Raw genomic sequence first — 21642 nt, 5'->3', positions numbered from 1 at the left:
TCTATGGTATGTGTGTCGGGTCCAAACAGTATCCACCATGGAAGAGAACGGCATCGATCCACCAGTTTGCCTCTTCTTGATCCCACAATGCAGCACGGTTAAAGTGCAATTAAAGTTTTACAGTAATTTGTTGTGTTGTGTCAGAGGATGCTTTGAATATAGTATATTACTGTGAAATAATACAGTAAAATGTTGCGTAATCCTTGTATCACTTTTTTCACAGTAATTTAGTGTGTCTGCATCGATTTCACAGTAAATTCTAAATTACAGTATCATATTGTGATTATTATAGTTAAAGCCTGTTAAGTGCTAATACAATAATTTATTATATAAATATTACAGTTAAATATTGTTAAATCCTGGTAAAATTTTACAGTGTATTTATTAAGCGTTATTAAGGAGGAATATGTTAAGTTTTGTTTGTGGACCCGGATTTGGAGACCAGAGACTGGATGGCAGGGAAAAGAGTTTATTTGAACAGGTAATAATTCTGAGATCTGGTGCGGATGAAGTGGCCAGACGGGCAGGTCGGCTAGTAGGCAGGCAAGGTGACGAGCAGGCAGGCAGGCAGGCGGAAATCCGAGCAAAGGGGCGCTGGAGGTTTCCTGGAGGGTGAACTAAAGGACAGGCATTAGCGAAGAAACAAAGGTACCAAGAAGCACGTCAACTCTTGTGGAGGCAATCGATACGGAGCGCATAACATCACCGTAGGGACGGAATAATCTGGCGCCGAAGTGGTGGAGAGACCCTGTTTATGTAGACTGGGAGTTGATGAGCTGATGGGGAGCAGGTGCACCACTCTGCTGCAGCCGCCGACATGCCCACTGGACACACCCCGAGGAGGAGCTGGTTAGGAAGAGGAAGGAGGGGGAAAAACAGACAGGGAAAACAGCACACAACAAAAGAACCAGGCTGTCCCAGCCAAACCGTGACAGAATATCTATTCTTGTGGTACTACCACCCCATAAGGCCCATACTAAGCAAAACCAATAAAGGTTGTAATTCATGTACTACAACTGCCTTACTTGCTATCAATATGCAATTGTTAGGGGGTTATTAAGGGGAAACTCTTAGTTGATGGTTTATTAGGTGTAGAACAAGGTCATCAGAATAAGGCATTAATACGTGCTCTATAATGACTAATTAGCCAATATGCTACTAATGCGCATGCTAATTAGCTGCTAGTTAATGGATAATATTTCTACCTTAATATAAAGCAGGGGTTTCAAATGCGCGGCCCGCGGGCTAATTTCGGCCGCTGGAATGATATTTTGCGGCCCCCTACCTGAAATCGAAGCTTGTTGTTAGTGCGGGCCGCACATTTTTTTCTTCACTTTATCTGCGTGAGTCGTTGCCCTGTGCGAATTTCATTACCTCCCGGACAACTAGCTGGTTAGCTAGCAGCCTCCTGCCAGCTGGCAACCACCAAAAAGCTATTCAGCTCACTGCTGTCACACTACCGGACACTCCCGTCTCTGCACTTCACTCCATCCCTGGTCATCAAGTCCATGGCTACTGTTGCGGCGAAGCAGAGGTAACGCCATGCGCCCCTCAGGTGGAGACTGATTGTCCCACTGTGTACAGAGCAGGGAACGCGCACGCACGCTCGCCCATGCCAAACTTTTCCGCTGTGTGTGAGGCTCCGCAGAGGTGTAATCAGCTGAGTGGGGGAGCGGGGCAGGAAGGCTTTGTGTGCGCACGCTGAGTCGACGGACGCTTCATGAAGAAACGGGCCAGGAAAAGGTCTAAAAAACTCTATGACTGCCGGTGAGCGTCGTTTAAGCCCGGACTCTTTCTTTGTTGTAAAATGTTTGTTGATTTCAGTTAAAAGGGCGTGTTAAATAGATTATTAGATTATTAGTACAACTTTTTTGTTGTATTTATAAAGCTTGCTGTTAACGGACCGTGTTTTACCGTCAGTGAAGTGAAGTTGGACATTGCGGGCTGGCTAGCTACGATACAGGATGGAGAATAAAGTGGAGTCTGTGGTTACTCTGACTAGTGTTATAACCATAGACTGTATATAAAAGAGGTAATAACGACGCATATTTTCTGTACATGCACATGTATTGTGACCTGTCAAGAAATTAAGTGGCCAGCCATTTTTACGACATTTAGAGGGAGCTGTAAAACACTGTTCATAAACGCTCTGACAGCGTCTGACGCTCGCGTTTTGAAGTAAACCTACTGTTTTAAACACGCACCAAAAGCGTTTTGACGCTGACATAAAAGCGGAGCCTCCGCCTCTTCGCTGCCGCCACTCAGCTGTTGATCGGTATGACCCCGGGTTGCTGAATCTGTCTTTATTTTAGATCGACAAGATTCAGTTTAAAATATTTTCGAGAGCTTGCGGGAGGCTGCGGCGCACCGTCTCTCCACACTCGCCATCAGTCGAATGCATTGCAGGGCATACCGTAAATCCTCTTATATAGCCTCAGCCAAAATCTTCGCGACGCGAACCTGACAATGAATGGGAAGCGTGGAAAAAACACTGCCTGTCAACACTTGCCCCGGCCTCCATTAGAGACCGGCCGTTATTTACCTCCGCCAACAGCGAGACCGGCCAATGTTAGAGACCGGTAATAGAATACAGACCAGTATTAGAGGATTTACGGTATTTAAAGTTTAAAACTTTTTTGGCAAGCAAAGACTGATAGAGCTAGCATTGCTAAGGAAGGAACAATGACAATATGCAAATGTACGTATACTGCATATATGTTGTAGCCGACAGTGTGACATCTCTTTTAGCCCAGGTGCACCTGGCACTCACATTCACTGTGACATTAACTGGGGTGCTAATTATTAAAAAGTATGCTTGTTTACCGCATCCAACCTCTGACAATGTCTTTAGGACAATTAAACACTGAACAACGCCGTGGTAGCGACCTGTCAATCAGCAGGTAAGCCCCGCCCCCTAAAGCATCCCCTGCTTTCTGGTCTGTTGGACTCTAAATGGACCATAATGTACTAAATGAACATCATGCTGGATTGAAGAAGACTTGAAACTAGAGATTGAGACCATAAACTCATGTTTACTGAGATAATACATCAAGAGAGAAGTAGGACCATTTTCTCATAGACTTCTATACAATCAGAGAGGAGTCGCCCCCTGGTGGCCAGCAGAGAGAATGACAGTTTAGAGCGCTTCAGTGTTGGTTTCTCTTTCCAGAGCCGGAGGTTCCTTCGTGGTCTCCACGTTTCTGCGGGGACGCCTGCCAGCACAGCCAATAACAACAATGACAGTGTCTGTAGTCTAGTCGTAGTTCCTCAGGTACACCAGTCTGTGAGGCTGGAACTTCTCCCGACACAGAGGGCACTCAGCCTGTGGGAGGTAACACAGATTCAGTGTTTTTATCTGAACCAGAGAATTCTCCATTCAAACAGATCCTCATTGTTCTACGTGAAGTTTACAGGAAGTGATGTCATGAGCACTGTACAAGAGTCAATGTAAAAAACAGCCTTTAATATCAGCTAACGCAAGTCACAATACCATCTTATCGAGATTTGAAACATTTCGTGATATGCTGAGTATTGGAATATATCACCCTACTGCAAATGATGTTGTTGGTCTGTTTTATGTAATAAAGTTTTCACTCAGTTTATCTCACTATAGTCATTTTTTTCAGTTCAGCAGACAGACCGACTAACACTCCATCTTTGATTTGACAATCCATCTTTGTTCCTGACTCTACCCATGACCTCACCAGAAAATACTCAGCACCATCTAGTGGACTGAAGAAGCAATTGTTACCAAAAGTTAGATTTTTTATTTGCAACATTAGGTTTATGGGATCCTCATGAGGGACTTGAAGAAGCTGCCGTGCTTGTTTGATGTCGAGAAGTGAAAAATAGATTGTGAATTAAAAACTACAGGATGTTTTTTACTAAAAAGAATATTCACTAAAAAAAGATAGGATGGAACTTTGCTTCTTAACTGAAGAAGGTAAAGTAAAGTGATTTAGTGCCCTTTTAAGACGTATTGATTTTATTAAGAGTATTAATGCTAATCGGGATAATATTGTGAATCAATTATTGGCAAGGATAATCATGACAAGACATTTTCATAGTATAGTTGTATCACTGTTGCATGATGCTGGGTGGTTTTAGAACAGGCTGAACTGAAGAAACTGAAATCGCCTGAGAAATTCTTCCTCAGAACATGAAGCCTCTAAAGTGGACACAGAGGTGGAGTGAAGTTCTGCTGGAAGTCTGACCTTGGTGTTGCACCACTCTGTGATGCACTCCCAGCAGAAGAGGTGTCCACAGGGAGTGGAGGTGGAGTGTCTCCTCTCCTCCAGACAGAGGATACAGCGGACAGCTCTGGGGCTGGATCTGTGGCTCTCATGAGGACTGGAGACAGACGGTTCAACGAGTTCAGCATCAAGTCCTGTAGTTCTCACAGTCAGATTTTGTGTTTATTGAAAATCTTAGCAGAACAATCAGCATCTTCAATTTGGTTCATGGCTTCTCGCTGAGTGCTTGCAGACCTAAAGGAATGATCTGACAATAATGAGGGACGGGAACTGAGAACCGGTTCCAAATTGACCAATCCATCGAAATTGTATGCTTCATTTACTTTTCTCGATGCTGGCTTGTTTTTCTGACGGCGCTGACACTGGAAACTTGTGTGCCTACGACTTCCCCCTACACAAAAAACTTATCAGGAGTCAAAGAAGCGGAATCAATAATGGTATCAATACATAGGGTATAGTCGAATAGTCAAAAAATAAGGTCCTAACTCCTATTCCTTGACCTTTGGAGAAAACTGTACCTGTTCCTGAGGTTCCTTTGGAGCTTCCACTCCTGCCTGGCTCTCTGTTTCTGTCTGAAGCTGTTGAGCTGCAGAAACACAGTGATGAGCAGCTGGAGGAGGGACGCTGCACCCAGCAGCCTGTAACTGCTCCTGATGGTCCCGTCATCACTGCTGGGCACCCGCACACGCAGCTACACACACACACACACACACACACACACACACACACACAGTTAATTGTAATTAACAGCACAATTAAACTGTAATTTTGTTAACATCCTGACTGTAAACTCTCAGTGCCAGGAAAACACAAAGCTGAGTGTTAAAATGTAACAACAGCATCATGTTTGTTACAGTGAGAAAGGGATTATCTGAGGAATATAAAACCTGGAAAAACAACAAACAGGATGTATTTGGTGGAAAAGTGAATCTAATGGCAGCAGTAGATCACATTTAATCATAAATAATTCATATTTAATCAGAACTGGATGACAGGAAATGAGCACCATAATGTAAAGAAATAAGAATATGTCTGTATGGCTCGTCTGAACTGGTGACAGCTGGATCATTCCGTGTCATTTCACCAAGTTTCTCGAAATCTTCCCACCTGACCATCACGGAATTTCTTGAAAAAAATCAGGAGGGTGTTTTGCCTCATTTTGTCGCAGTGATTTTTAAAATCCTGATATTGGTGGGGGTTTTGTGGCCGTTTTTGGTACTGCATGTCCTAATAGCCTACTAGTAAACATCACAGCAGGGCAATTCAATTGTGTTTTTCCGATTTACCAAAGACTTACATGTGACTAAATGCTATTGATAAATTTAGCCTCACGAAAACATTAAAATGTAGCACAGTTGTAGTTACAGAGGCAATAAGTCCTTGAATGTGAGTTGAACATGCTAAGCAGCGTTATCTATCCATCCATCCATCCATCCATCCATCCATCCATGTCTTAAACCAGGGATGCCAGGGTGAAATTGGACAGGGGGACAGATTTTTTTCAAGTGAGACCTCAGGGGGCCGGATTACACTTTCGGACTGAAAAGGCCAAACATTGACTCAACACATGGATAGGTAGGCTATTTGAAATTATTCATGAAGGCCTACACATCAAAAATAAATTGCATTGGCACCAAAATAGCCTCACAATGAGGCCTAAATTACATACATTACAAAGGAGGATGATTGACAGGCGCTCTCCTTCATACAATCACGTGCACCTGCACCTGATTGGACGATCGCTTTCACAGCTGTCCTGTCTGCTCCTGGATTTCAAACCGACCAACATGGCGGCTCGTTTGGAAACTTTCTCTTATTTTACGACAAAAGTTCACCGAAACTTGTGTAGGGGCCACAGCCCCACGATTCTCGGATGTGACTTCTCAACGAATGAAAGATGAACTATTCACCTTTAAAAGATATACAGACAAAGGTCCCCCTCGCAGCAGATGAGTAAACATTCTCCTTCAGGTCACTGGACCACTTGGAGGAAGTGTGAGTCCTCTTTATGGCTCGGTTAGAGTATTTACGAACCCTTAAATCAGAGCATCTACAAGCTCTCCACGCACCCCCGAACAAGGAGGACCAGACCTTCAGAGTCACCAGACTTTGAGGCACCTAAACACATCTGGAAACTGATTAACACCTTTGTTTGACAGAGAGCCTCGATTGAAGTATAAAGTATATCTGGTGTTATCCTTTAAGGTGAAGACCCCTTCCTCCCCTCTTGGGAGTCATAAACTAATGACCTCGTCTGCTGGCATGCAGAGAGAGGTCACATGAACTCTGCAGGAAAACATGTTCACATTTTGACCAATCCAAGAAAAGGATGAGATATGTGTTCAATATTAGTTTAAAACCATCCAATAATCATTGAGGAATTATAAGCATACTGGCGAACGTCCCGTTGTTCTACGACGAAGAACAGAAGAGTTACCAAAAATGCTAAAAATTAACGATGTAATTTTAATGGACTAAACTACTGCACTCATGCAGTCAGACAAAAATGTGTTTGCTCATTAATCTGCCCGCATCACCAAGGACAAAATGCTTACTAAGTTACCAAACTTGTTTGGGCTAGCTTGATAGGTTTGCATTGTATGTGTTGGATCAAAGTTCCTTTCAACTCTACCAAAAATGATTTGACAGAGAAATGTTTACAGTTCATGTTTCATTTGTTTAGACCTATCATTCTATGTGCCAACTTTGACCATAACGGCGAGATGGTGTTCAAACGTTCTAGTCATAGGATTGCATTTCGTTTTGTTTAACAGTTTAAATCACAAAGATTTCAGACTGTAACTCGAACGGGTCCCTCCTGGACACGCCCCCTCGGTCAGCATAAAAGCTGCGTGTTACCAGTTGCGAGCTTTGAGCGTTCTTCCCTCCCGGGCGCTTCTTGCCTCCCGGCTCAGGCCTCCCGGCTGGCCTCCCGGTGCTCTTGCATCCAGGCGCTCTTCCCTCCCCACTCGTGCCACCAGGCGCTGGCCTCCCGGCCTTCGCCTTTGCTTTTACCCTCTTCAAGTTTCGTACTTTTCTTAGTTCCCAATTTTTACTCCTTTTTTGGAATAGTTCGTTCGACGTTAGATTCTTCAATTTTGCATTTTTAGCTTTTCTTTTTCCGCAAGCCTTTTTGATCAATGCTAATTCAACCAGCGGCAGCAAGATTTGGCATATTGACTAACACTTATACCTAAGCCACCCAAGGCTGAACTCAAGGAGAAGACAGCTGTTTAACTAAGACGGATTACAGCAAAGACGGACGCCCGCTACGAAACTACCGCAGATCGGCGCTCACGGTTCCCTCGGTCCACGGCAAGGAAGATCCCTTCGGGTCTACGTCACCGACGGAAGAGCGACCGCTTGGAGTTTCAGTAAGCCGAGAAGAAGCGTCCCAAAGTAAGACCGAATCCGCATTCAACAGTAATGACCGAGTTGCAGGGTGAAACTAACTATAGCGTCTGTTAATATCTAATATCTGTGAGGTCATTTATCCCATTATTCACTTTTTCCTCTTACTAAGGAGTCCAAATTCTTAGGAAGAACCCACTCGCCTTTATCGCCAAACGTGCTAGAAGAGCTGTTAATCACATTTCCAGTTATATTTCTGGCGTTGTATTGGTGTTTTGTTTATTACATCTGTTATTGTTTTATTCACTTTTGTTTAATCCCTAGTTAATCAATAAATTCCCCTAAAGCATAAAGTCGTTGTCCGTGGATATTTCTTCTGTGCAGAATACAAAGATCCCTATTTCAAGAACTTATGATCTAAGGAAATGAGACTGATTTATTAAATGATATTGATTAATTGTTAATTAATGAATAAGTGGTCATTAGAGTCATTAATGTGAATTCTATAAAGTTCTGTCTGACCAACAGATGGTGCCCCTTTTACGAGAGCAGGTATTGAAATTGTAGATTAATATACATTGATATACATATTTTAATATTGTAATTTCCTTACATACACAGTTTACGTAGGTACCATTAGGTATTAACCCTTATCTTCCTACACGTGTTTCTGAAAACATTTTATGCGAGAAATAAGCTATGCAGTTGCTGAATCTGTCTTTATTTTAGATCGACAACATTCAGTTTAAAAGATATTCGAGAGCTTGCGGGAGGCAGCGGCGCACCGTCTCCATACTCGCCGTGAGTCGAATGCATTGCAGGGCATACCGTAAATCCTTTAATATAGCCTCAGCCAAAATCTTCGCGACGCGAACCTGACAATGAATGGGAAGGGTGGAAATGACGCTGCCTGTCGACACTTGCCCCGGCCAATGTGACTGGCCGGTAATAGAATACAATGCATTTTAATCGCACTTATTTTTGCACCGCGGAACGTTTCTCACTGGATGAGTTTCAGGCGGATCGATTATACTCGAGCACCAACTAGCATTCATGACTTCAGAGGTCGTCCATACAAAGACGTTTTTTGTGGGTAACCACAACTCTTGTGCGTTTCGCCCGGCCGTCCACATGCATCCGGCGTTTTCGCGGCCTGAAAACGCACTTTTTTGAAACCAGCTCTCAGGGTGAAAAAGAAAAAAAACGACACCCCTCCTTTTCGTGTTCGTTTTCATGTAGACGGCGAAAACGAATACGCTGACGTCATCGGCCCGCCCCTCGAGCCTGACTTCTTACCCCACGACGTCTCATAACAACAACAACAACGGCGGCCTCCGTGCTCGTAGCAGATATTCTGCTCGTCTGTACGAAGGCTCATCAGGGCCACTGTATGAAAAACAACGGAGTCGAGAGAGGGGGGCGATATTCCGGGAAAAAGTTGCAGATATGCTACTTTATTACGATGCTAACAAACAACCGCTAGCTAACTTCCCACGAATGTAGGCATTTTTTGTCTAATTAATCCATCCCAACGTGTGACAACGCCTCGTCAAGGTCCTTAGGGAGGCTATTGCTACACTTAATGGCAAAATTTGTACTGGTCTGTTGGACTTGGTTGAACAAAAATAAACAATATTTTGTTGCTTAAGCTTATGTATTCAGTCATTATTCAATGGTATACTAAAAATCCATGTGAAAAAAATTACTTCTCACTGTTCTCAGGTCAAATTTATATGCGATTAAAATGCGATTAATTTCGATTAATTAATTACAAAACCTCTTATTAATTAGATTAATTTTTTTAATCGAGTCCCGGCCCTAATATACACTCAACAAAAATATAAACGCAACACTTTTGTTTTTGCTCCCATTTTTCATGAGATGGACTTAAAGATCTAAAATTCATTCCAGATACACAATATTACCATTTCTCTCAAACATTGTTCACAAATCAGTCTAAATGTGTGATAGTGAGCACTTCTGCTTTGCTGAGATAATCCATCCCACCTCACAGGTGTGCCACATCAAGATGCTGATCTGACATCATGATTAGTGCACAGGTGTGCCTTAGACTGTCCACAATAAAAGGCCACCCTGAAATGTGCATTTTTTTGCTTTATTGGGGGTCTGGGGACTCAGAACCAGTCAGTATCTGGTGTGACCACCATTTGCCTCATGCAGTGCAACACATCTTCTTCGCATAGAGTTTATCAGATTGTCAATTGTGGCCTGTGGAATGTTGGTCCACTCCTCTTCAATGGCTGTGCGAAGTTGCTGGATATTAGTGGGAACTGGTACATGCTGTTGTATACGCCGGTCAAGCACATCCCAAACATGCTCAATGGGTGACATGTCCAGTGAGTATGCTGGCCATGCAAGAACTGGGACATTTTCAGCTTCCAAGAATTGTGTACAGATCCTTGCAACATGGGGCCGTGCATTATCTTGCTGAAACATGAGGTGATGTTCATGGATGTATGGCACAACAATGGGCCTCAGGATCTCATCTCTGTGCATTCAAAATGCCATCAATAAAATGCACCTGTGTTCTTCGTCCATAACAGATGCCTGCCCATACCATAACCCCACCACCACCATGGGCCACTCGATCCACAACATTGACATCAGCAAAGCGCTCACCCACACGACGCCACACACGCTGTCTGCCATCTGCCCTGAACAATGTAAACCGAGATTCATCCGTGAAGAGAACACCTCTCCAACGTGCCAGACGCCATCGAATGTGAGCATTTGCCCACTCAAGTCTGTTACGGCGACGAGCTGGAGTCAGGTCAAGACCCCGATGAGGACGACGAGCATGCAGTTGAGCTTCCCTGAGAAGCTGTCTGAGTGGCTGGTCTCAGACGATCTTGGAGGTGAACCTGCTGGATGTGGAGGTCCTGGGCTGGTGTGGTTACATGTGGTCTGCGGTTGTGAGGCCGGTTGGATGTACTGCCATATTCTCTGAAACGCCTTTGGAGACGGCTTATGGTGGAGAAATGAACATTCAATGCACGAGCAACAGATCTGGTTGACATTCCTGCTGTCAGCATGCCAATTGCACGCTCCCTCAATGCTTGTGGCATCTGTGGCATTTTGCTGTGAGACAAAACTGCACATTTCAGAGTGGCCTTTTATTGTGGGCAGTATAAGGTACACCTGTGCACTAATCATGATGTCAGATCAGCATCTTGATGTGGCACACCTGTGAGGTGGGATGGATTATCTCAGCAAAGCAGAAGTGCTCACTATCACACATTTAGACTGATTTGTGAACAATGTTTGAGAGAAATGGTAATATTGTGTATCTGGAATGCATTTTAGATCTTTAAGTCCATCTCATGAAAAATGGGAGCAAAAACAAAAGTGTTGCGTTTATATTTTTGTTGAGTGTTTATTATAAAATATATGATTTTATATATTTTATTTGTTTTTATATCTTTCAAACAAATGTTTCACAAAAAATATGCACAATAGTCAACATAGAGACAAATCATTTCCTGATCTGCTTGAATATGGACACATGATGTTTGTTAATTTAAAAGATAATTTTGCACAATCAATAAATAGGGCTGGGTTCATATAATCGATTTTCTGATTATAATTTATCTTTATTTGAATGTTCTGATATCGATATCAATATAGTCTTATTAACGGCACACCGCTTCATCCAGTGTCTTTCCTCTCTGTCTGTTTCACCAAGGGAAACTGAACCAGTACATCTTCATCTTGCTCTGAAACATCTCTGATACTTTCTATCCACCATTTCTGATCATACACACAAGTCACATATTGTCTCATATTGAGCATAGAGAGAGAGAGAAACTGTTATTCAATATTAAACTTTGGAGACTATTCTACTGTAATGTAAAATCTTTATGCTCAAATTAAGATTATTATTTGATTTGGTTGTGTAATGTATACACTACCCCTGACTGTACGTCACATCTGGCCCGCGGGTGATAAGGGGAGAATATTTTTTTTAATTATTATTTTATCTATTTATTTTTTTTAAATATATACCGTAAATCCTCTAATACTGGCCTGTATTCTATTACCGGCCAGTCACATTGGCCGGGGCAAATGTCGACAGGCAGCGTTATTTCCCCCCCCCTCCCATTCATTGTCAGGTTCGCGTCGCGAAGATTTTGGCTGAGGCTATATTAAAGGATTTACGGTATGCCCAATGCATTCTACTCACGGCAAGTGTGGAGACGGTGCGCCGCTGCCTCCCGCAAGCTCTCGAAAATCTTTTAAACTGAATGTTGTCGATCTAAAATAAAGACAGATTCAGCAACTGCATAGCTTATTTCTCGCATAAAATGTTTTCAGAAACACGTTTCGGTGAACTATTGTCATAAAATAAGAGAAAGTTTCCAAACGAGCCGCCATGTTGGTCGGTTTGAAATCCGGGAGCAGACAGGACAGCTGTGAAAGCGATCGTCCAATCAGGTGCAGGTGCACGTGATTGTATGTAATTTAGGCCTCATTGTGAGGCTATTTTGGTGCCAATGCAATTCTTTTTGATGTGTAGGCCTTCATGAATACTTTCAAATAGCCTACCTATCCATGTGTTGTGTCAATGTTTGGCCTTTTCAGTCCGAAAGTGTAATCCGGCCCCCTGAGGTCTCACTTGAAAAAAATCTGGCCCCCTGTCCAATTTCACCCTGGCATCCCTGCTGTACGCACTGTGCGTACTTTTTTTGAAGGTGAAAAAAATTATAATTTTTTTTTTCAGCGGGCTAGATATTTAAATTATGCAAATCAGCGGGTGACACCAAACAACGTCTGCCCAAGCAAGTCAGAGCTTTTCTTTCTCTCACACAGTGACCTGGAGAGACGCAGCCGCATTTGAGAGGACGATCGCGCGTGTGTGCGCAATTGCGCATAGCGTGTGTTGGCCCCTCTCCACTACACAATACAGCTCGGCTCTAGTCTTGTCACCTCTCTGCTGCTGAGCACTGTGGGCCGAGCCGATGCATGTCTCTCTCCCCGGGCCAGGAGAGTTATCATACCGTACTGTGCATGTGTGTCCAAGCATGTGTGTGCGTGCGTGGAGTGCTCACAAGCGTGCGTTTGTGTTTAGGGCGGGGATGGAGGGCACAAAAAAAATATTTGCACCGGGGCCTATTAACATGAAATACGCTACTGATTTCACTGATACTGAAAACATTAGATTTTGTCTTAAAAAAGTATTTTTCCATTTGTTGTTGTATTTGCCGTTTCTGTGCGTACATTGAAATTGAATCGTAGCGGCGCCACTGAAACCACACACACGTGTGATACCTATGGCATATGGCACGTAAAATAAAAAATGGCCTACATAGCTGATCCCAGCCGCTCTCTTGGACAGGTGGTAGAAAGAGCTGCTGATGTAGAACAGGGCCACATGGATCCGGTGCAGGAGGGTGAGACTCTGGCGGAAGATGAACACGGCCGGCAGACAGACTCTCCTCTGGGGCCCCGACAGCAGGCCCAGTGACCTCTGCATCCATCTTCTCAGACAAGACTCCAGGCTCCACAGCCCCAACGCCGCCTGCTGCTGCCTGACCCCGCCGCTGCTCTCCGGCCCACATTCCAGCTCATTCTCCAGACACACCAGGACCTTGTCCAGGAAGTACGGAAAGAAGGCGTGGCAGAGGACCAGGAGGCCTCGTCTCGGCCCCGAGGGGATCTGCCGTTTAGTGGGATCCACCTGGATGATGTTGACATACTCCTCACCCAGCGTCTGGTAGCCTTGGGAGGAGAGCACAATAAATGCTCAGAAGACCGCTCATTGAACCAACATGAAGTAAAGTTAGATTTCATGTTGACTTGGTCAGGGTACCGCGACTGACTTCCCCGTTCAATATCGGTAGAGATTTCAGTTTCAATACCAATTTTTCTTGGTTATAAAAAACATTTTCACAGAACAAATTGTACAGAGATGGAACTCTTTAACAATCCATCATCTAGCGCTAGCTACCCTAACAAAGGCAATTGGAGATCAGAGGTCACACGAAGCTGGTTATCAACTCGGTAAGTCAACCCAGGGTTTCCCTTTCCAGCTATGAGCGCATGCACATGAAAGAGGCGGGGTTTGCAGCATTTGACCAATCACAAACATGAATCAGTCTACGGCAGCAGAGCTGCATATTTCAAGTATGAGGAGCAAACCATAATCTTACAGAAATACAAATAAGTTAAACATATAATACAGGTAAAAAGCAACAGTTTCATCTGGAACATGCAGGAAGGACAGCGGGCAAAAACTCACCGACTGTGTGAATGCGTGTGAAGTCGTATTAATAATATTATTAGTCGCATAATATGACTGCCCCATCATAAGGGAACTACTAGATATGACTGATTGAACTAACATGTTAACTGTGCTGACAGCTTAGTGGTAGAGTTACCGCCCCATGTACCGAGGCTCCCTGCAGCGGTCCCGGGTTTGAATCCACCCTGCTGCCCTCTTTTAAATCATGTCGTCGCTCTCTCTCGCCCCTTTAACTTTCACGCTGTCCTGTGAGAGTTAGATGTATTCTTTATAACGTGGTGTATGACAATATCAGCCTCATTCTTTCAGCTGCAATCCCGGCGGTGTAAAATGGACTTGGGAGCAAATAAAATAAATATAAAAACATAATTCAAAGTAGTAAGTAGGCTGTATGCTGACACAGATAAGTCATTCCCTCCGATTAGAATCTCTCATATAGAAAAAGGGTTTTGCTGGTCTCTGAACACTCTAGTTCTCCTCAGAGACCCGATCCACGATCCACGAGCTTCTTTTTTTAAATCCGTGCACCAAGAGAGCTGATTGGTCAGTAGGCGGTGTATTTCTCCACGTTGATCTCTTATCAGGAACATAACCTGCTCCAGAGCAGGTTAGCTCTGCAGTGTAAGTTACCATGGTGACCTACCCCGGTAAGAAGTGAACCAGCGGACTTCCAGTGAAGCATGCGAGCGTGCTAGACGGTCCCCTCACAGCTCCCGCTGAAATATATTTTATTGGTGCTTTTGCAAACTTTTACCGAGTTATCTTTACCCCAAAGTTGGAAGAGACTTGAGAGTCTGGAAATATGCCAGAAACGAGACAGAAGACTAAAGATATGCACTCCACGGCTGACTCAGATTCCACAGCTAAGCTAGCTAACCAACCTAGCTTGTACTCCCCCCTACCCACAATCATGGACGCTGCTGCTGATTTTCAAGCCGCCATCGACAAACTGAAAAACGAAAACCTTGAGTCACTTGCAAACTTTCAGAAAGAGTGTGGCGCTGCTATTCCAGCTCTACAGCGGACGGTTGATGTTCACGAAAATTCAGGATGTGGAGGAGTCCCTAACTGACAGCTCTCGGGGCTAGGTGGGACGGTAGCTCGGCTAACGAAGGAAAACGAGGCCATGAAGAAACAACTTTACAACGACTACCTGAGCAATTACACACGAAGAGAGAATATCCGCATTATTGGCCTGCCCGAATCTGTGGAGATGCCTAAACCGGCTGATTTTGTGTGTAACCTCCTCCCGTTTTTGGCCCCAATGCCTTTGAAATGCCCATTATCATTGACCGCGTCCACCGAACCGCCGCACCCAAACCACCAGCTGATGCCAAGCCAAGACCACTTCTGGTTCGGATGCACAGCTACAGAGTACGCAAATTGGTGCTGCGTCTCGTCAGCCGCCACGAGGGGCCGTTTCTGTACCGAGACAAGGGGATTCACTTTTTCCCCGATGTCAGCCCGGAGGTGGCCCGGCTGGCCACCTCCGCTCCGCGTTTACCGGTGTGAAACGCAGACTTCACCAGGCTAACATCACCTTCCGTCTGTACCATCCCGCCCGTCTGGTTTTCATGTGGGACAATCAGAAGGTGAGCTTCACCGAGCCATCGGAGGCTCTCAGCTTCATTGACCAACATATGCCAGCGACCTCCGGTGATTCCACCAGCGCAGCTGCCACTTACCTTCTTAGTGGCGGTGAGCTAACATGGCATAACCAATTCCGTTTGTCACCCAGATGGCGTTTTGTGACACATGACTGGTTGTGTATGCTTAAAACGTATATATAAATTTCCAGTCGGACTCCCACCGCAGTCAGTGTGCACCAATAGCTGTCGATGGATTATTCCCCCTCAATGGCTTGGGTTAGCCGTATTACAGTTTGTCAAGAGCGACCCATTGTGTGTTAGCTGTTAAATTGTTATTGATATTTTTATTAAGTGTTTTTCCTTTTTTCTCTGCCACTTAAATTGTTATTATTATTATTATTATTATTATTATTATTATTATCATCATCATTATTATTATTATTGTTTTTTGTTTGTTTTCTCTCACCTCTATACATTTACTTTTGAGCTCTGATTTTGGTCTTCAATGACCTTGATTTGTTATTTGTCTCTGGTTTAAAGATCTAGCCCATTTTGTAAAACAGTCATATATATAAAAAAGTTTGCTATTCTCCTGTTTTCTATTTAGTAGGGATGCTGCTAAATAGGTATCGCAGTATGTATTTACATACAGTTATGAAGTGTTGTAGGGTAGGTTGCCTTCACCTCATTTGGAGGGGTGAAGTGCATTCACGTCAGTTTAGGCATTTTTTTTGTGTTTGGTTCTCCTACCTATTTTTTTCCCTTTTTCTTTTGATGTGTTTCTTGTTGTTGCGTCTCTGTCCATCCATCCCTCCTCCTCCCCACCCCATCCTGCCCCACAGGTCCAGTTACCGCTGCTTCCTCACTTTGGTGAAAGGTAATCACATCGATGAGCACTCTCTCTAGGAAATTACATACGAATCTGGTCAGCTGGAATGTGAACGATCTGAATAATCCCGTTAAAAGAAAGCGTGTACTTGACCATCTTCAACACCTAGAAACAGGCATTGCCTTTTTGCAAGAGACACATCTTCGTACATTAGACCACTTTAGGATCAGGAAGGAGTGGGCGGGGCAGATGTTCCACTCTAACTTTCATTCTAAAAGCAGAGGTACTGCAATCCTCATCCATAAAGATGTCCCTTTTTCTGTATCCAGCGTCATTTCGGACCCTAATGGTCGCTATGTGATGGTCTTTGGCACCCTGTATAATACAGCCCTTGCACTGGTTAACATCTATGCCCCTAACTGGCATGATGCAAACTTTTTTAATAACCTCTTTAGTTTGATGCCAAATTTGCACACACACCATCTAATCCTTGGTGGCAGGAAAGACCCCCAAATAGTTTGTGGCGCTTTAATCCTCTTCTCCTCTCCAACCCCGAGTTTGTCACCTATATCTCAAACCAAATTGACACATTTCTTTTGACTAATCCTGTGGCTGATACCTCTTCATCTATCCGCTGGGAAGCTTTGAAGGCTTTTCTGCGGGGGCAAATAATTTCTTATAAATCCCATGTAAATAAGCTTTGCAAAAGTAGAATCTCTGACCTCACTTACTCCATTCTCCGTCTAGATTAGCAATATGCAGTAAACCCTACTCCCGAACTCCTAAAAGATAGGATCGCTTTACAAAAACTCTTCCTCCGACTTGATATCACGCAACCATTGTAAAGGACTAATTTAAATATCTTGGTGTGACTATCGCTCGGACATACTCAAAACTATTTCAGGCTGATTTTGCTCCTCTTCTTGAGCGCTGTAAAGCTGACTTTGCACGTTGGGCAGCCCTTCCTCTCTCTTTAATTGGCAAACTTAATTCAGTGAAGATGAACATTCTCCCTAAATGTCTTTATTTTTTTCAATGTCTTCCCATTTTTATTACTCGCCCATTCATTAAAACTTTACAACGACTAATTTCTGACTTTATGTGGGTGGGTAAACATGCACGCATACGTAAAGAGTTCCCTGAGAGACCCAAGTGGCTTGGGGGCCTTTCTGCCCCTAATTTTCAACTATACTACTGGGCGTCAAACTTATTCAACATTATGGCTTTTATCTTCTGACAGTGCAAACTGTCCGGCATGGGTTAATACTGAGGCCTCCCTTTGTCATCCGTACTCCCTCTCTGCTCTCTTAGGGGCATCGCTTCCACTTCCAGCTTCAATCCCCAAACATAATGTTGTTGTGTGGCATTCTTTAAAAAATTCTGTACTGCTATTTCTTCATTTGTATTACCAGAGTATAAAGCAATTGTATCTTTCCTCTGTGGTTTCAGGTCAACTGCAGAGTTGGAGTCCTTCCACAATCATATTCTCATGTACGCAAGCAAGCGCTTCAGCTTTTCACCGCCCGTGTACGCTGCTCGAGTCATGTTGGCTGCCCTGGACTACAACCACCATGTTGACAGACCAGCCAAGAGAAGGGCTGATGGCTCTCTTCAGTATGTTTAATTTTATATGGAAAAATGAAATAATGTACACTGTAAGGTAATATGAATGTATCCCTAAGCTTCTAATCTTTTCTCTTATGGTAGATACGGCAAGGTGTACAATAAAAAGTCCAGGAAGTGGAGCCTTTACACAGTAAAGGTGGAAAAGGACTACACATACATTGTGGACCTCCAAAGTGCAATTCTGCGGTGCCAATTGTCCGCTACTGGGGGTGTGCCACGGGTCGCAAGGAAGAGGCCCGATGATCCCCGTCAACATGGGGTTCTGTCAGGTGTCAGGTGTCCCGGCTTCTGCAGAGTCAACTCAGCAGAGGGCTATGTGAGTTTTCTTACAATATTGTAGCTTGATCACGAAGTTCAAACATAATTATGTGTAAAAGGTCATTTTAAAAATCGATATCATAAGTTATGATCTTAAATAATTATCTAAACAAAGCCAAGGATGAAACACATGTCATAAATGTTTGTTACTATGTGAAATGGAAACAAAGTTGTCAGATGTGTAATTTTGATATTCTTCCTAAAGGTAAATTTCTGCCAAAGGAGTGATCACCACAGCTGACAATGACGCCGCATGCACAGCATGACCTGTCAGCCATCCCTGGAAACACCTTTTCTTTTGTGTAGATACACTCAGGTGTTCTTGTTTTTAAAAGTATTTGTTAGGTCTATTTTTTTATGTTTATTTTTTGATAAAATAATAAAAAGTGTTTAAAACCACATTTGTTGTCATTCATTTAGAATGTAAGGAGGTGAGAAATGTAATAGCTTGCTTATGCAGAAACAGTAAAGGAAAGGCACTTATCATTTTCTAAATTTTATTCAAACTAGACAAATTACAATAAAAAACAGAACTTTGGACTGTACAGACTGTAAACCTCAGTGCAAATTTTACAGGAATATGTAAAGCAGTACACAGTGTAAACGGCAGGGATCAAAAGTAAATGCTATTTATTGCACTGTGCTTACACTCTACTGGGGATGAAACCTTTATACTGTCCGTGTGGATCTGGGTAGCGGTCTCTTATTTTCCAAACACAGCAACTAGGAATTACTACTCTGTGCCCAGCTCCCAGTGCCCCATATTGCCACACAACATATTGCCGGTATGCTGCGTGGCGGAATTGTTTACTACTCTCCCCTGGGTTTGGAAGGTCCTCCACAGCCCGGACATCGTTCCAGATCCTTCTGGCAAGTCGCAAGACCCCCTCCTGCAGAATGTATACATCAAAGTGAGGCAGTATGGAAATGCAGGAGTCAGGTTGTTGCCCACAACACTTTCTTTCGATATCTGTGGGCATGTCACGGCAGTTGCGGCACACACACCAAGTGGGTTGACCTGGAGCTGGAGGGCCTGGTGGAGGAGCATCTCCTGATGTTGACATGTGCAGGATATCAAAGATGAGGCTTGGGTCCCTTGTCAGGCAGGTCTGCAGCAAATGTTTGCATTCTTCAAAGCTCAGTGTTTGAATTCTGGCCTGTAAAACAATAATTCATCAAGAAGATTAGACTTTTTTGGACAGATCTGTATTGTCCTGTAAGAGGACTTTTGTGTTCACAGTAGGCCTACAAGGCAGGTCATCATCATTTATAGTTATTGGTGATGTTGAGGTCCGAAAAATATTAATTAAAAATGCTATTTTAGATAGGCTACCTGCTCATCTGCAATTCTTTGAGCTTGCAGATTCTCCACTCGCACAATGTCGTCATGTTGAAGGTGTTCTCCGGTCACAGTCCGGCTTGCTCCACGTCCTCTACCTCGAGTTCCTCGGCTCCTACCCGGTGTACCACCTCTAGCACGGCCTCCTCTTGTTCGATGACCTCGGGCCTGTCCCCTTAGACCTGAAGACGGGCTCAGCCCCGGACTGTAGCTAGGATCAGAGCCAATGCTCTCGTCGTGAAAGCTCTAACAAGCATAATAACAAAGATATATTTGAACACAAAATTCACGTTTGTCAGGGGGGAAAAAAACGTTACATTGTTACCATGTAATTTAGCTTTTATCCAAAGTGACGTACATTTGAGAGTTCATCAAACACAAAACATCTAAAGTTATTATTGCTAAACATAACATGCTAGCTTGAAAGCTGAATCTGCAGCCTCTGGGTCGGCAGAGACATACTATTGTACTTTTTTTTTTTTTTTAATTATCATTAGAATAATAAAATAGTTTGCTTACTGATGAATGAGACATGAGGTAGTCGTAGTCTGAGGCAGAAATGGCTGAGTCGGCTGAGTCGGCAAAGTCGGCTCTCCTCCCGGCTGAGTCTCACTGCCAGATGCGCGTTCAAGTTTGTGGGGGCGTGGCTTTGGACGGAGCACTGACGGGAGGGGGAGGGGGGGAGGGGAACTTAGAGGAAGTGCGACTCTGAAATCTTGCTAGCTCTCTTGCTAGCTCTCCAGGATCGTAGACCCTAGCTTTAACATTTTTTGTCAAGTGTAGAGCAGTGTGTGATCAATATTAATGATCAGAGTGTTTGATGTCTAGTCATCTGCAGGTTGGACCTCCGTTCTGACCTCTGGACCTCTGATAGTCAGCTACCAGTCTGTCGCTCTGGAGGTCCAGCTGTCACAAGTTAAGGCAACCCTCTCAACGGCGTTTCACTTTGACTGTAACGTCTCCCGTGAGTTTGACTGGCTCAGACGTCTCAGCTGATTCTCTCTTTACATTTGTGGTAGTTCCACCGTATTTGACCTCTAGTTTCACATCTTTCATGTGGCATTGCTTTTGTCCAGCTCCATTCTGTCCTCAGACTTTTGAGACCCAACATGCTGCCAGACGTCATGCTGCCTTCTCCTACCTGAGAATGTTGTTAAACCATAGTATGCAAGGTCTGACAGCAGCTCGATCTCTCTCCTCCAGTCCAGCCATCTTTTGGATCCTGCAGAAAAAAACAAATACTTAATACTTTATACTTTATCACTGTGACATACAGCAGGATGTTTTATTTTGATGATATCCAGTTTGTCTTTTGCTTGAAAACAGCAGTGAGACTGAACAAACTGAGCAGACGGACAGGATCAGGTTTCACAGCAGCACAGAGGTGTTTCATTGTTACTTTGCTTTATTGTTTATTTTTTGGTTTTTATCTCGAACAACAACAATAAATAATGTCAGAACAACAAAATAATATGTTCGAGAGGGAACAGGAGGAAGCAAAAAGCTTATTTAGTCCTGTCCCTTCTTCACAACTTCCTCACATCATAAAATAAATAAAAAACAAAAACAAAATGACAAAAAATTATAAATAAATAAAACAAAACAATTAATAAACAAAGGTTTATTTAAGTTATTTGTATTATTCAAATGGTTTCATAAAAGGGAACAGAAATATAATAGAATAAATACAGAATATAAATAGAGTTGTTTAGAGGTCGTTATTTTTTATATTTGTCAAGAATTGTTCTATTGTATCTGTTTTTAAACTGTATAGAGTTAGTGCTTTGTTTGATTTCTTTCCAGACCGTTCCACAATGTTACCCCATAGACCGATATGCACATGCTTTTAATGCCCTGGGGCCTGTACTACGAAGCGAGTTCAACATACCCAGGGTATCTTTCAGAGATCCAGCTTAAGTAACCCAAACAAACGCAATCGGAGATAAGCGGTCACACGAAGCTGGTTATCAACTCGTTAACTCAACCCAGGGTTTACCTGTCCAGCTATGAGCGCGTGCACATGAAAGAGGCGGCGTTTGCAGCATTTGACCAATCACAAACATGGATCAGTCTACGGC

At 43.5% G+C, this 21642-nt stretch overlaps 1 protein-coding gene across 2 annotated transcripts in view; it reads right to left on the bottom strand.

Moving 5' to 3' along the window:
- Positions 1–561: 561 nt before the first annotated feature.
- Positions 562–21642, bottom strand: part of pex10 (peroxisomal biogenesis factor 10) — a 43591-nt gene continuing 22510 nt past the window's right edge. For both annotated transcript variants that reach the window (XM_084015416.1, XM_084015417.1), the window contains exons 2-6: positions 20706–20786; positions 12928–13340; positions 4772–4944; positions 4215–4350; positions 562–3322 (exon numbers count right to left, since the gene is read on the bottom strand). In XM_084015416.1, the coding sequence (XP_083871542.1) occupies positions 3254–3322; positions 4215–4350; positions 4772–4944; positions 12928–13340; positions 20706–20786 (872 nt within the window). In that variant the 3' untranslated portion in view covers positions 562–3253. The remainder of the gene's footprint in view (positions 3323–4214; positions 4351–4771; positions 4945–12927; positions 13341–20705; positions 20787–21642) is intronic.

Source organism: Eutrigla gurnardus (assembly GCF_963514095.1).
Source record: "Eutrigla gurnardus genome assembly, chromosome: 8".
Taxonomy (NCBI): Eukaryota; Metazoa; Chordata; class Actinopteri; order Perciformes; family Triglidae; genus Eutrigla; species Eutrigla gurnardus.
The sequence above is the reverse complement of the archived record's forward strand: the minus strand, read 5'-3'. Positions and strand labels throughout refer to the sequence as shown.